The sequence below is a fragment of the Bos mutus genome, chromosome 26 (assembly GCF_027580195.1).
Source record: "Bos mutus isolate GX-2022 chromosome 26, NWIPB_WYAK_1.1, whole genome shotgun sequence".
Taxonomy (NCBI): Eukaryota; Metazoa; Chordata; class Mammalia; order Artiodactyla; family Bovidae; genus Bos; species Bos mutus.
In genome coordinates this window covers 35,687,907-35,702,187 of record NC_091642.1, presented here as the reverse complement: position 1 = coordinate 35,702,187, position 14,281 = coordinate 35,687,907, and the positions used below count along the sequence as shown (strand labels likewise).

At 39.2% G+C, this 14,281-nt stretch overlaps 2 protein-coding genes and 1 non-coding gene across 5 annotated transcripts in view; 1 reads left to right on the top strand and 2 right to left on the bottom strand.

The window, feature by feature from the left end:
• The window catches only part of PLCE1 (phospholipase C epsilon 1), a 372,454-nt gene extending 363,042 nt beyond the window's left edge, over positions 1 to 9,412 (top strand). For both annotated transcript variants that reach the window (XM_070363815.1, XM_070363814.1), the window contains one exon: positions 4,830 to 9,412. The gene's annotated coding sequence lies outside the window, so the exon portion shown is untranslated. The remainder of the gene's footprint in view (positions 1 to 4,829) is intronic.
• Positions 3,636 to 3,708, bottom strand: TRNAE-UUC (transfer RNA glutamic acid (anticodon UUC)). Its single transcript has one exon. It is a non-coding gene; the product is annotated as a tRNA-Glu (tRNA).
• Positions 9,413 to 10,370: 958 nt separating the features above from the next.
• NOC3L (NOC3 like DNA replication regulator) overlaps positions 10,371 to 14,281 on the bottom strand; it is a 25,772-nt gene continuing 21,861 nt past the window's right edge. For both annotated transcript variants that reach the window (XM_070363816.1, XM_070363817.1), the window contains exons 18-21: positions 13,681 to 13,809; positions 12,905 to 13,002; positions 10,937 to 11,021; positions 10,371 to 10,592 (exon numbers count right to left, since the gene is read on the bottom strand). In XM_070363816.1, the coding sequence (XP_070219917.1) occupies positions 10,464 to 10,592; positions 10,937 to 11,021; positions 12,905 to 13,002; positions 13,681 to 13,809 (441 nt within the window). In that variant the 3' untranslated portion in view covers positions 10,371 to 10,463. The remainder of the gene's footprint in view (positions 10,593 to 10,936; positions 11,022 to 12,904; positions 13,003 to 13,680; positions 13,810 to 14,281) is intronic.

Sequence of the window (14,281 nt, the reverse complement as noted above, 5' to 3'; positions counted from 1 at the left end):
AGGTAGGGATGGTACCCTAGAGAAAAGGGGCTCTGAAGATACACACGACTTCAGCACTGATGATTTCAGATCTCCTTATTTTGTAGATAACCAAAGGCCACAAGAGGACAATAAACTTGCCCAAACTGCAATAGCTTTATTTCATCAGACATAGAACTGTCTTAATTACTGGTAATTCACATGAACATTCTCAAAGGACTGCTATGGGTCTTTCTGTTTTCATTCTTTGGACTTTTAGTTTGCTGTTCTTCTAATTTAGCTCTGATTTAGCCTTAACAACCTCCATTTCTTCTGACTCAATGAAAAAATTAAGATCTGGCATGCAAGTTGTGATGATTAAAAAGAAAGCAAAATGACATAACAGCCTGAAGTAAATTATGCCTTTGGTTGCCAGCTCACTGCTTGGTATTCCCATACAGAGTAAATTTCATTCTGTTTTAAACTATTTAAATGGAACCTGAATTTTTTTTAAAAAGGCATGTGAGGAAACCAAACATAGATCTCTTCTTTCACTTAGTTTCTTAATGAACTCAGTTCACTTCAGTTCGGACGCTCAGTCGTATCCGATTCTTTGTGACCCCATGAATCGCAGCACACCAGGCCTCCTTGTCCATCACAAACTCCCGGATTTCACCCAAACCCATGTCCATTGAGTCGGTGATGCTATCCAACCATCTCATCCTTTGTCGTCCCCTTCTTTCCTGCCCTCAATCTTTCCCAGCATCACGGTCTTTTCAAATGAGTCAGCTCTTCACATAAGGTGGCCAAAATATTGGAGTTTCAGCTTTAGCATCAGTCCTTCCAATGAACACCCAGGACTGATCTCCTTTAGGATGGACTGGTTGGATCTCCTTGCAGTCCAAGGGACTCTCAAGAGTCTTCTCCAACACCACAGTTCAAAAGCATCAATTCTTCGGCGCTCAGCTTTCTTAATAGTTCAACTCTCACATCCATACATGACCACTGGAAAAACCACAGCTTTGATGAGACAGACTTGTGTTGGCAAAGTAATGTCTCTGCTTTTTAATATGCTGTCTAGGCTGGTCCTAACTTTCCTTCCAAGGAGTAAGTGTCTTTTAATTTCATGGCTGCAGTCACCATGTGCAGTGATTTTGGAGCCCAAGAAAATAAAGTCTGTCACTGTTTTCATTGTTTCCCCAACTATTTGCCATGAAGTAATGGGACTGGATGCCCTGATCTTAGTTTTTTGAATGTTGAGTTTTAAGCCAGCTTTTTCACTCTCCTCTTTCACTTTCATCAAGAGGCTCTTTAGTTCTTCTTTGCTTTCTGCCATAAGGGTGGTGTCATCTGCATATCTGAGGTTATTGATATTTCTCCCAGCAATCTTGATTCCAGCTTGTGCTTCTTCCAGCCTAGCGTTTCTCATGATGTACTCTGTATATAAGTTAAATAAGCAGGATGACAATATACAGCCTTGATGTACTCCTTTTTCTATTTGGAACCAGTCTGTTGTTCCATGTCCAGTTCTAACTGTTGCTTCCTGACCTGCATATAGGTTTCTCAAGAGGTAGGTCAGGTGGTCTGGTATGCCCATCTCTTTCAGAATTTTCCACAGTTTATTGTGTTCCACACAGTCAAAGGCTTTGGCATAGTCAACAAAGCAGAAATAGATGTTTTTCTGGAACTCTCTTGCTTTTTTGATGATGCAGCAGATGTTGGCAATTTGATCTCTGGCTCCTCTACCTTTTCTAAAACCAGCTTGAACATCTGGGTGTTCACAGTTCACGTACTGCTGAAGCCTGACTTGGAGAATTTTAAGCATTACTTTACTAGCATGTGAGATGAGTGCAATTGTGTGGTAGTTTGAGCATTCTTTGGCATTGTCTTTCTTTGGGACTGGAATGAAACTGCTGAGTTTTCCAAATTTGATGGCATATTCAATATCACGGTAATCCAAGTCTATGCTCCGACCAGTAATGCTGAAGAAGCTGAAGTTGAACGGTTCTATGAAGACCTACAAGACCTTCTAGAACTAACACCCAAAAAGATGTCCTTTTCATTATAGGGGACTGGAATGCAAAAGTAGGAAGTCAAGAAACACTTGGAGTAACAGGCAAATTTGGCCTTGGAGTACAGAATGAAGCAGGGCAAAGGCTAATAGAGTTTTGCCAAGAGAACGCACTGGTCATAGCAAACACCCTCTTCCAACAACACAAGAGAAGACTCTACACATGGACATCACCAGATGGTCAACATTGAAATCAGATTGATTATATTCTTTGCAGCCAGAGATGGAGAAGCTCTATACAGTCAGCAAAAACAAGGCCGGGAGCTGACTGTGGCTCGGATCATGAACTCCTTATTGCCAAATTCAGACTGAAATTGAAAAAAGTGGAGAAAACCACTAGATCATTCAGGTATGACCTAAATCAAATCCCTTATGACTATACAGTGGAAGTGAGAAATAGATTTAAGGGACTAGATCTTATAGACAGAGTGCCTGATGAACTATGCATGGAGGTTCATGACATTGTCCAGGAGACAGAGATCAAGACCATCCACATGGAAAAGAAATGCAAAAAAAGCAAAATGGCTGTCTGAGGAGGCCTTACAAATAGCTGTGAAAAGAAGGGAAGTGAAAAGCAAAGGAGAAAAGGAAAGATATAAGCATCTGAATGCAGAGTTCCAAAGAATAGCGAGGAGAGATATGAAAGCCTTCCTCAGCGATGAATGCAAAGAAATAGAGGAAAAGAATAGAATGGGAAAGAAGAGAGATCTCTTCAAGAAGATTAGACATACCAAGGGAACATTTCATGCAAAGATGGGCTCAATAAAGGACAGAAATGGTATAGACCTAACAGAAGCAGAAGATATTAAGAGGAGGTGGCAAAAATACACAGAACTGTACAAAAAAGATCTTCACAACCCAGATAATCACGATGGTGTGATCACTCACCTAGAGCCAGACATCCTAGAATGTGAAGTCAAGTGGGCCTTAGGAAGCATCACTACGAACAAAGCTAGTGGAGGTGATGGAATTCCAGTTGAGCTATTTCAAATCCTGAATAATGAACTCAAGGGATTATTAAAGCCCTCTTTTCACCTGTTCCATCATAGAGTTCTAAGATTTAAAATCCTTGAGACATCAACAGCATGGTGAAGGCATTGTTGCTTATATTACACAGCTGCATCATCTGTCTGCCCACAATCAGTTATTTCTTATATAAAATTATAGCTCACAATTTAAAGAATTTACTGATACCTCTTGATGGGGCCAAATCTGACGTACAAGAGCCCATATTGAGCCAGTGTTTAAGAAGCAACTCCTAAAACAACTGGTGCCCCAGATACACTTACAAAGAAAGCTCTTTCAAAACAGACATAGCGAAACACAGGAAACCACCCCCTCCAGAGCTTCTGCACAGCCCACTATCCCGAGTCAGGGCTCTTTAGGTTTTGTATGCAAAGACTCACCAGAAAGAAATCTCAGCACCATGGCAGCAGTCCGCATCATACAGCATCAGATAATACTGAATCTGCACAGAATCGTGAAACCCTGGACTGTTCCAGACTCTGAGAAGGCTCAGCACTCATTTTTTGTTGTGGTACTTCTGGTATTCCATACCCTCCCCTTTTTTTTGTATTATCTTTATTACCACCTTGCTTCCTGTTAGTTCCCTGACCAGGAATTGAACCCGGGTCCCCGGCAGTGAAAGTGCAAAGTCCTAACCACTGGACCACCAGAGAATTCCCTGGTATCTTAAAGTTCCAGACTCAACTTACTTTCCTTCTCAGTGACAGTGTCACTGAGATAGTGCTTTCTTCTCCAAGAACTGAGCACCATGTGGAGCCTCTGCAGCTTTTGGAAAATGACTCCTCCTGGTAGTGGGTCTATGAGCACACAGTAAAGACAATGATCAGAATTTCAGATATTGTTCTCCATATCAAGAACTTAGCATCAAATAAATTACACATGCGACAATGTTATGCACACCTCTCACCTCTTTGTTATAACCTCCGTTAATGATAGAGTGGAATTACACTTGGCAGAGAAAAAGCCCTGGGTGTGCCAGAAGATTAATAAGTACATAATACAACTCCATTAGAAATTTGACTTCAAAATAATGTGCTTGCTCTAATGAGCATTACTAGTTGCTTATACTTTATGAGAACAGGGAAGGGGGTGGTGATTTAGATGATTGCCTTTGGATTCAATTTTCCTATCATAAGCAGAAATTCATAGTCAGTCAGTTGACCTCTTTCCCTAAATTTGGGGAAGGTTCTCTTTAACAGTCATTGAAAGAATAGCCATTGGTGCATAGATGTATATATGGTAATATATGTCCCATGTTATTAACTTTACAAATAGTGTCTCCAAGAGCACTTGGGAAAAAAGAAGGGCCTTTCTGTATATGCTCATAAGAAAACAAGTTTAGTATTTTTATTGCTTTCTGAGCAACATAATATTTCATGTTATTTGTTCTGAAATATTCACCTCTAAACTTTCAAGAGTTACCCCCTAATAATAATATAAGAATTTCTAAACAAGTAATTATTTACCTTAAGTAATATATTTAACGAGTTGAAAGAAGTCCACCTTTAAAAAAAAAAAAGCTAAACAGTTTGTGGTTAAAAAACTTTCTACAGAATGTGGTGTTCCAGGGCAGAAATAGCCTAATGTTCCACCTCCCAGGAACATCATGTTCTAACACTATGAGTTTATAGGAAATATTCTCTGCCCCAAACCCAGCCACCAGAGCTGTGGGTTTCTGTTGGTTGAACCCTAAACCTTGCTACACTGTGGACTGTTTCTGCTGCTTCACTTTGAAGACATTAATACTAACAAGCCTATGTATACGACTTTACAGGTGAAGATCTTTTGGCAAGAAGTTAAAATCAAGAACGAACATAATGGAGACAAATATAATTCCCTTATTTTCATAAACTAAACTGGAAACTTATGATTTCTGAACTCTTGATATAAGGTCTGAGCTGAGGTCAAGCAAAATGGTACAGAACTGGTTTCCTGCTGATTGAAGCAAAGAAGCCCAGCAGACTGCCATTTTACACCTGTCAACAGTTGGAAAAACCACCGCTAAGCTTGCAATAATTGACTTAGAACAGGAGTCAGCAAACTTTTTGTAAAGGGCTAGTCAGTAAATATCTTCGTTCTTCAAATGGTCTCTGTTGCAATGACTCAGCTTAATGCAAAAGCAGCCGTAGACAATACATACATGATTGAACGTGGCTGTGATCCAAGAAAACTATTTAAAGACATTGGAATTGGAATGGTATATCACTTTCCCATGGCATAAATATTCCTCTTTGGATTTTTTGAAAAATCATTTTAAAATGTAAACTATTCTTAGTTCAACAGCCACACAAGAGCAGGTGGCAGGCTGGATTTGGTTCAAGGGCCACAGTTTGCTGACCTGACTTAGAAAACTGGGAACAAGATGCAAAGAGGTAAGAAATGAAGCAGGCTGGTTTAGTCATACCTATTACGGATAAGAATTGGAAGCTCTGGGGCATTGCTGTGTAAATATGTCCTTTAGGACTCATTAAAAAGTAATTCAACGTACTCTACATTGTACCATCATGAGCTCTTCCATAGTGTTTCTTTTTACATATAGAATGATGTTGGGTTTTTTATGTTTATTGCTTATATTCACAGACTTTTGGTTTCTACAAAATGAATTTAGAATAACGTATCTACTGAGTTGTGGCATCTTAGTAAGAAACTTAACCATGTTTCTAATGCAAAAGTAGACTGAGTTGGTGTTTATTTATTTTACGAGGTTTGTACTGACACTGTACCTATGTATTTATTATACATAGCCTTCTTGATATTGCTTGCAGATTAGAAGCATTAGTGGTTCTATGTCACTATTTGAAAACAAATCTTAAAACAAAATGTATACCCTGAATACCTGAAATAGGCCAGAATTTCATGTAACTTGCCATTTAACGTAAATTATTTTTAAAACCTTGCTGTATAAGACTATCATGTAAGTGTAAAGGATTCGTCTTGTTCTTGGCACGAAGCAAATTGTGACTTTTCACATGAAATGTGTTCCTCTAAAGTAAAATCCAAATTTTATCTTTCTAATGACCTTCAAATTTGATGTTTTTCTTCAAATTACAAAACATACTAAAATCTCTAATCTTTGCTTTGAAACATTTGCATCATAAAAAAAAATGAATAAAATAATTCCCCGTTCTTTGTGTACTCTTAACAAAAGTATCAAAAACACACAACACACCTTTCATGTAATTGGAAGTTCTGACTAAGTCACAAACCTCATTGCTAAAAGAATCGCCGTTTGCTTGTCAATAGCATTCAGGCTATTTCAAGTTGATGCTGTTTGTACAGTACTGCAGGTCTCTTTTTAAATCAAATAGTCAGTCTGCAACAAATGCACAATGCTCCCTTCACTTTAAATTTCCCAGAAACTGTGATCAAACTTGTCTCAACTAATGGGCATTTTTGCCATCTGTTTGGGCTTTGCTGTGCTTAGCTGCTCAGTCATGTCCGATTCTTTACAACTCCAGAGACTGCAGCCCACCAGTCTCCTCTGTCCATGGCGATTCTCCAGGCAAGAATACTGGAGAGGGTTGCCATATCCTGCTCCAGGGGAGCTTCCCAACCCAGGGATTAAACCCAGGTCTCCCGCGTTACAGGTGGATTCTTGCCTGACGGAGCCACCAAAGAAGCCTCTGGTTGGGCTTACTGTGTCATTAAAATCGAGTTACTAGTCTAACTGGCTAGTGTCAAGATGAAACTGTGCAGAGCAGTGAGATGGAAAGCAAGGCTGGCCTCACGAGGTTTTATCAATTGGCCTTGATTCTAAGCCTCCCATCCCACACCATGGTCCTTAGCATAAAATCTGGAACTTACCTTGAGACTGGTTTTAGGAACTGAGTGAACCCAGCCTTCTGCCTATGTTGCAACCCATCTTGATCGTTCATCCTATTGTGAGGTAAAGTACATACTCTGGGATTTGAGTCCTAGGGATTTTAGGAGGGACACATTGCTCAAAAATGTAGAGGGTTTACTCTATTATTACAACTAACCAGCACAACCTGGTGTTTGCCAAAGTAAATTTTGATTTGAAGTTTCTCTGAATTATACAGCTGTATTAGTATAGCAAATGCAAGAAACTGTCCTACTGTTTAGGACATCTAATATAGCACCCAGGCTTATAGCCATTACCACTTCATACTTGTCAGACTACTAAAACCTGGGGAGCAAACTTGCATCAGTAAAGCTGACATGGGAAAGAATCTAATATGTAAGCTGGGTTTATTACACGATTTTGAGGAAAAATATTTTAAGATGCTTCACTGAAAACAGAAAGAAAGGAGCATGAATTCTGTCCCTCTGTTGGGTGATTCCAACTTTTAAGATTACGGGAGCTGGCAGGAAAGGATTTAGACTGGGAATCCAATGTGATGTGTGACACCAGAAAAAACAGAGTCACTTCCTCTCTATCACCTCATCCTGAATTCACTGTTTTGCCAACTAATGTAAGATCACATAAGGGCGTGAAGGAGTTGAGAATAAGTCTGAGGATAAATTTGTAGGAAGTAACAGCATTATTTGGGCAGAAAGTACCCTCTTGAAGGAACACCTCCTTTCATGTCATCCTTAGCAGGTAAAAGTTATTTATTTATAAATTCTCCTGTTGGGGAGAAATATGGAGTCCAGACTCAACAAAAGTGAGTCAAAAGTTGAATTTACTTTTCCACAAAGGTCTCCCATCTTGATGGCTCTGGAGACAGTGGAGGCTCATTAATGACAGTTGGCCTCCCCAGTGGCTCCGTATGTACTTTTCTTAAAAACTATATCTTTCCTCTGTTCTCTCCCTTTCTAGTATCTCTGTAGACCTCTCCTCCTGTGCCAGACACCCAGAGACCTTGCTTAATTCCGAAAAGTAATCAGACCTTGTGTACTGGTCTGGTAAAACAGAATTAACTAAAACATAAAACTCCACAACTCTGCTCCTGTGCCACTATGGAGGATATTCCTGGCTGGTGTCAGATTTTAAACTTGGCACAGTGAAAGGCAGCCTACAACGAAAGAAATCTCTAAATGGTAGCCTTGAACCCCTCCAGTTGTTTCTCTCACAGCAGCAGCAACAGGGGAATCCCTGGGCCCTCCAAAAAGTTACTAGAAAAGGAGACTGCCTCTTACACCAAGCCCACCCCTCCTCAGTCAACATTTCCATGATACAGTACATTGTTAACAACTTAAATGTTCTCTGCCATTGCTACCTATTAATTTCCTAAGTACAGTCCTTGCCTGATGGCTAAGGATTTTGACAGGAATTCCTGAATGTTTTTGAGATATTGAGTCTCCAAGATTACCAAGCTGTTTGTATATCTCTCTTAGATCCAAAACATGCTATGCTCAAGTCTGCCATCAAGCAGGCCCCTGAAACCTTCCCTATTTCAGATGATACAGGTCTCTGAACTTCAAGACAACTCACTCTGACACTCAACTGGGTAATGCCTCATTCAAACAAAAATGACCTGACTCGGCATACAAGGGCATGGAAGACTGAGGCTATATATGTATCTGTTGTTACCCCAGTTCCCTGTGTAGTGCCTAGCACGTGCTAAGCACACAGCAGGTGTTCAAAATTTATCTAGTTAAAGAAACAGATATTAAGACTAGTTTATAATAGCCTCGGGCTATATGTGTGTGTGTTATCATTAATGACTATAATATTTAGCTCTGAAAATGAAACCCATCAGTACAAGACTACAGAAGTTAAGTGCACAAGTATGTTTCATCCTCAATTCAATGGCAGCCCGCTCCAGTACTCTTGCCTGGAAAATCCCATGGATGGAGGAGCCTGGTAGGCTGCAGTCCATGGGGTCGCCAAGAGTCGGACACGACTGAGCGCCTTCACTTTCACTTTTCACTTTCATGCATTGGAGAAGGAAATGGCAACCCACTCCAGTGTTCTTGCCTGGAGAATCCCAGGGACGGGGAGCCTGGTGGGCTGCCGTCTATGGGGTTGCACAGAGTCGGAAACGACTGAAGTGACTTAGCAGCAGCAGCAGCAATTCATACAGGATATTCAAATATACGATGTATAATTTTATGGTCCCACTGTGATTCTCTGTGTATGTAACAAGGTTAAAAGCATAGTGCAACTGTGGAATAGTTGATGAACTTCTATTTTAAAACTGATTTTTCATTAAAGTATAGTTTCTGCTGCCAAAGTGAAATATAAATGTATTTATATATGTTTGGAAAAATAAATGATTTGCGACACATACCGGTCACTTGTGTTCCAATGGGGAAAGACCCCTCGGTCATCTAAACAAAGATTCATAACATTTCTGGCTTTTAATATCTATAAAGTGGGTTAGAAGCAAATATTTGTATGTTGAATCATACATTTCTCACCATTAAATAATCAAGCCTAAAACTGATTTTAGAAACTAGTTGGACTGCTGTGTGTTTTTTTTTTAATTCTCAAAAGAATAGGAAAAGGAAGCTTTTTTATTCAACTATTCACAGTAAAGAATATTTATAAACAGGTAATTAAAACACTTACTTCATAGGCCATTCCTAGAATACGGCAACAGTCACATAAAATACTACTTTTTATTTATATTCCTAAGAATAGGCATTTCACCATTTAAAAAAAGGGGGCGGGGGGAATCAAATAAAAGCCCCTCGTGCTGCATGCATGCTAAGCCACGTAAGTAGTGTCCAACTCTTTGCAGTCCCATGGGATTGCAATCCCATGTAGCCCTCCCACCTCCTCTGTCCATGGGATTCTTCAGGCAAGAACACTGCAGTGGGTTGCCAAGACCTCCTCCAGGGGATCTTCCGACCCAGGGATCAAAGCCGTCTCTCTTACGTCTCTTGCACTGGCAGGTGGGCTCTGTACCACTAGTGCCACCTGGGAAACCCAGAAGACCCTCACTGGATACCTTTTATCCTTAAGACAGAATGGTAATGTCTCAGACTTGTTTTTTTCCACCTGGAAGGGATTTTTCCCCTTTCACCCTCCAGAGCATGTCAGAAAATATGAAGGACTTCAAAGAGACTAGAATCACACTCAAACTTTCCATGAAAGCAACCATGATGAGCACTCATTCTTTTTCCCATATACCAAATTAGGTTACTTCTTGAAGTTTATTGTCCAGGAAGAGCCAAAGAACCTGGTATCCAATTGAAAGCTATTTTTCCTTTTCTCAAAAATTTTCATAAAAATATATACACTCAAATTTAGAATGTTTCTCACTTCCATCATGGTGGTGCAATAAAAATAGATTTATTTGGTTACAAAGAGTAACTGGTAAAAAGGAATCTCATAGTCTTGATTTTCCTGTGCATATTTTTAGGATTGGGACAGAACCGTGTGCCACGCAAAAGATAATTCTTTCTCCTCAAGAGAAGGTCCTGAATTAACAATAATCTTTATGTGCACCCGCACAAACACACAAATATACAGGAAGTCCACCGACTCCTCATTCTTCCACTACCGCAGTGATGTTTCCAAACATTTGGTGAAATCCAGAGGCAACGGAGTAGCAACTTGACTGCAATGTCTTTTGATCAGCTGATTTAACTCTTCATTCAAAAATGAATCCCCTTGTAAAACTTTATCCTGAAAAAATATTAGAAGTATGAGTTAAAAGTCTGCTTATGCTGTAAGCAAAAGACAAGCCATGAGCAAAGCTACAGATGGCAACAGCTGACATCAAAGCACACGGAATGTAACAATGACAGGGCCCGCGTCAGGTCTTGGACACGCCAGCTAGTCTACACTGAATCAAGTCTCCTGTCTCCAAGGGAATCCAATCCCAGAAATTCACCCTACCATCAGCTCCTAGACATGAAAAAAAAAAAAAAATCCACCTAGAAAACAATTTAGCAAGTTGAAATCAGTTACTAAGAGACATTTAGTTTTTATTCCATCTTTTAAAAAAAATTATGAAAACTATCACATACCTTCCTTTTGGAGTTTGAAGATTCAACAGGAGGATTGAAGGTCATTGCTGCCATGCTATAAGCCTCAAAAAGTTCTGCAGCAGATCTATAATAACAAACATAAGAAATGTAAAGGCACCAATCTATCTGCATAACTTGAAAAGTTAGACTGCACCCGAAGAATTAGATCGTACCCAGAGAAAACAGTTTGTACTCAATGTATACTTCTCAATCTCCCTCACCTACTTCTCTCCTCCTAACCCCCTCCTTTCTGGCACCCCCTCATTGTTCTCTGTATCCATGACTGTTTCTATTTTGTTGGTTCATTTATTTTGAGAGTGAAATCATACAGTATTTGTCTTTCTCTGACTTATTTCACCTAGCATAATACCTTCTATGCCCATCCATGTTGTTGCAAAGGGCAAGCTTTAATGCCTTTTTTCATGGCTGAGTAATATTCCAGTCATATATACCTCACTTTCTTTATTCATGTATTGATGGGCATTTAGGTTGCGTCCGTATCTTGGCTATTGTAAATAATGCTGTGATGAACTTAAGGATGCATATATATTTTCTAATTAGTGCTTTTGTTTTCTTTGAAAACCAGCAAAACATACATATAAAATAAGTCCTAAATCCCCATATTAAAACTTCATTATCCAACTAAATCCACCTCATATAGGTCTGGTATACACGGATAAATATAAGCCTGAACGAAAAGAAGGCTGAGCAAAAGACCTCAAGTTTAATGTGATCAAATCTCAACTCAATCAGTTATGTGAAAGATATGCAACTAAGTGTTAAGTTAGTCGTGAGAACACAAGGCATGGAGTTATCTTCCACGGATTTCCAACAGTGTAATTCTTCAGTTTGCGTGGATTGGAAGCCAGGAGAGGCCAATCAGGACAGAATAAATGTCCATACCCTTGCATATAAATGAATCCTTAATGATCTGAGACTGAAGAAGGGCAAAGGTTAACTCTGTCCTACCTAGAAGGAAAAGAATTTATAGGAAATTACAATTTATACCTCATTAAGAGAGGTGGGTAGCTGACTATTATGATGTAAAAATACAGATCTGTTTTGTCATCTCTCCAGTATTTCAAGAGAAGCTGGAAATGTGATTTTTAGGTGAATTCCCCCAAATTTTACAATATAGCAACTAATCAGACTTTTTCTCAAACACTGACTAGACCAGAAAATTTTGTTTTCAGGCCACCTGTCTGTGGTCTCTGATTAAAGAAACCAGTGGGGCTGTAATAGCTCTGAGTGTCGGGACTATCACAAAGGTGTCTTCTGTAGAACCAAGTATTTCCTAATTGATCTTGTGTGGGGGTGAGGGGAGAGAAAAAATAATTACTACTGTTTCAACTTCTTTGTACTTTTTGAAATTTTTCAGAATAAAAACTTGTGGGTAAAGAAACTTCTTTTAGAAGGACCCCTTTCCCCATCTGGAAGAGAAAGATGAACACTGTAAGTGCTGGTCCAGATTCTGACCGGTCAGGGGACACAAAAAGATAGTTGTGAGGGCTAACAAGAGAAACTGCTGCCTTCTAGGTGGCCGGGTTCAAAGCACTTCTCTCTGCTTCTTCACTTCTCCCTTTCTGGTCCTAGCAGAACCATTCAGAGGGGGAAAAAAGGGGAGTCTGGTTAGACTCAGGGATCTTCACATAAAGCAAATACGGCATCATCTTATTAAAAGTTGACCCTAAATAATAAGCACCTGGGGATTCACTATTCTATTTACCTGTATGTGTGAAACTTTTTATAACTAAAAAAAAAAGTTAATTATTCAAAACAAACCAAATCTCAGTTAGCAATGTTTTCTCCTTGGAATAACTCAAGAAAATGAAGTGGACCAAATCCAGATGACCAAATGGCCACTTTCCATTTTGAAATCTATTACTTTGTAAAAAACAGATTTCTCATAGTCAAAACAGCTATCAGTGGTAATCTGGAGTTCTATAATAAGGCGACGCTAAACACTACCTTCGGCTCAATTCTGGCTTGAGCGCTTCCGAGCCTTCTGAAGGGGCTCCGGCAATGAGGTGAACAGCGAGCCTCTGCACGATGGGATGGTAATGTCGCTGAAGGGGAAAGAGGACCACCACATTTTGCGCGGGTCAGTATTTTATAAGACACAAGCCACAGTTTAATAAACACCAGTTTTTCTAAAAACTACAAATGCATATCTAATTCATTAGAACCACCCACCCACAGAAAAAACAGTACCTTTGCTCACAAGATTCCAAGTCTGATGACCAAGCTACTAGTAATGTAGCTTAGTCTTGCTTTTACAGTATGAAAAGGAAAATCAAAAGGCAATTTCTCTTTCAGAGTAAAAAAAGTTAGTTTACAACAGATTTCTTGAAATGTATTTCCACTCGAATGCTACTGTTCACACTATAGAGTCACAACATAGGTGAAACCCTCTTGAAACTGGCAGGCTTCCGAAGTCTCCCTGGATAGGACCCAATACAAATATGCCTCATAACAAATCTTCTATTTTGAATAGTGTCAGGGAAAGATTTCAGGAAATCTCACCCTACAATACTGTCACCACTTTCTGCTTCCTTAGAAAATGCATCTCAGCATCTTAATAGCAAGAGCAAAGTGAGATGTGGAATATTAAGACAGGAATTGTAGGAAAGGCAGTCCCAAAACAAAATACATTAAGTTCTCTGGCAATTATAGCTACTTGGGCAAAAACTGAAAAATTTTTTCACAAAAAGGAAGGGGCTTGGGTTGGGGGGGGATCCTCTTACCCGCAGTGCATGCAATTCCCAAAGAGCGGTGTTCTGAGCATTGCAGTACTCGGGTTCATCCAGCTCAGGAAGGAAAACCCCACTCCCCTGAGATTCATTGTCAAGCAACAGGTCTGTTTTAGGGAAAGTCTGCAAAAATGTCACAGAAAAAGAAGGACTAATTAAAACAATATTATTAATTTTAAGGATGCTATTGGATTCTGTACTTTTATTTCCATTTAAACATAATTTGGTTCTATAGTTACATATGAGATATAAGTACATGTACTTTATACCTAGTTTTAATTTCTGCAATTTAAGTTTGCTCCATAACAGAACAAAAATTGCAAAAGAATATTTTCTTAGCTTGCTTTGAAAATAATTCATTTCATCTTGCAAAAGAAAACAGATATTCTTTCACTCAGCAACCCCACTTTTAGGAATCCTTCTTATAGAAATAATTACATTAGATACACATATAAGAATATTCACTATAGCATCATTTATAATAGCAGAGACGCAAACAACTTACACCCATCAAAAGAAAAATGCAAAGTGTAAAAGCCAGATTGCTTAAATTTTAATTTCAACTCTGCAACTTACTAGTAGTGTCACTTTGGGC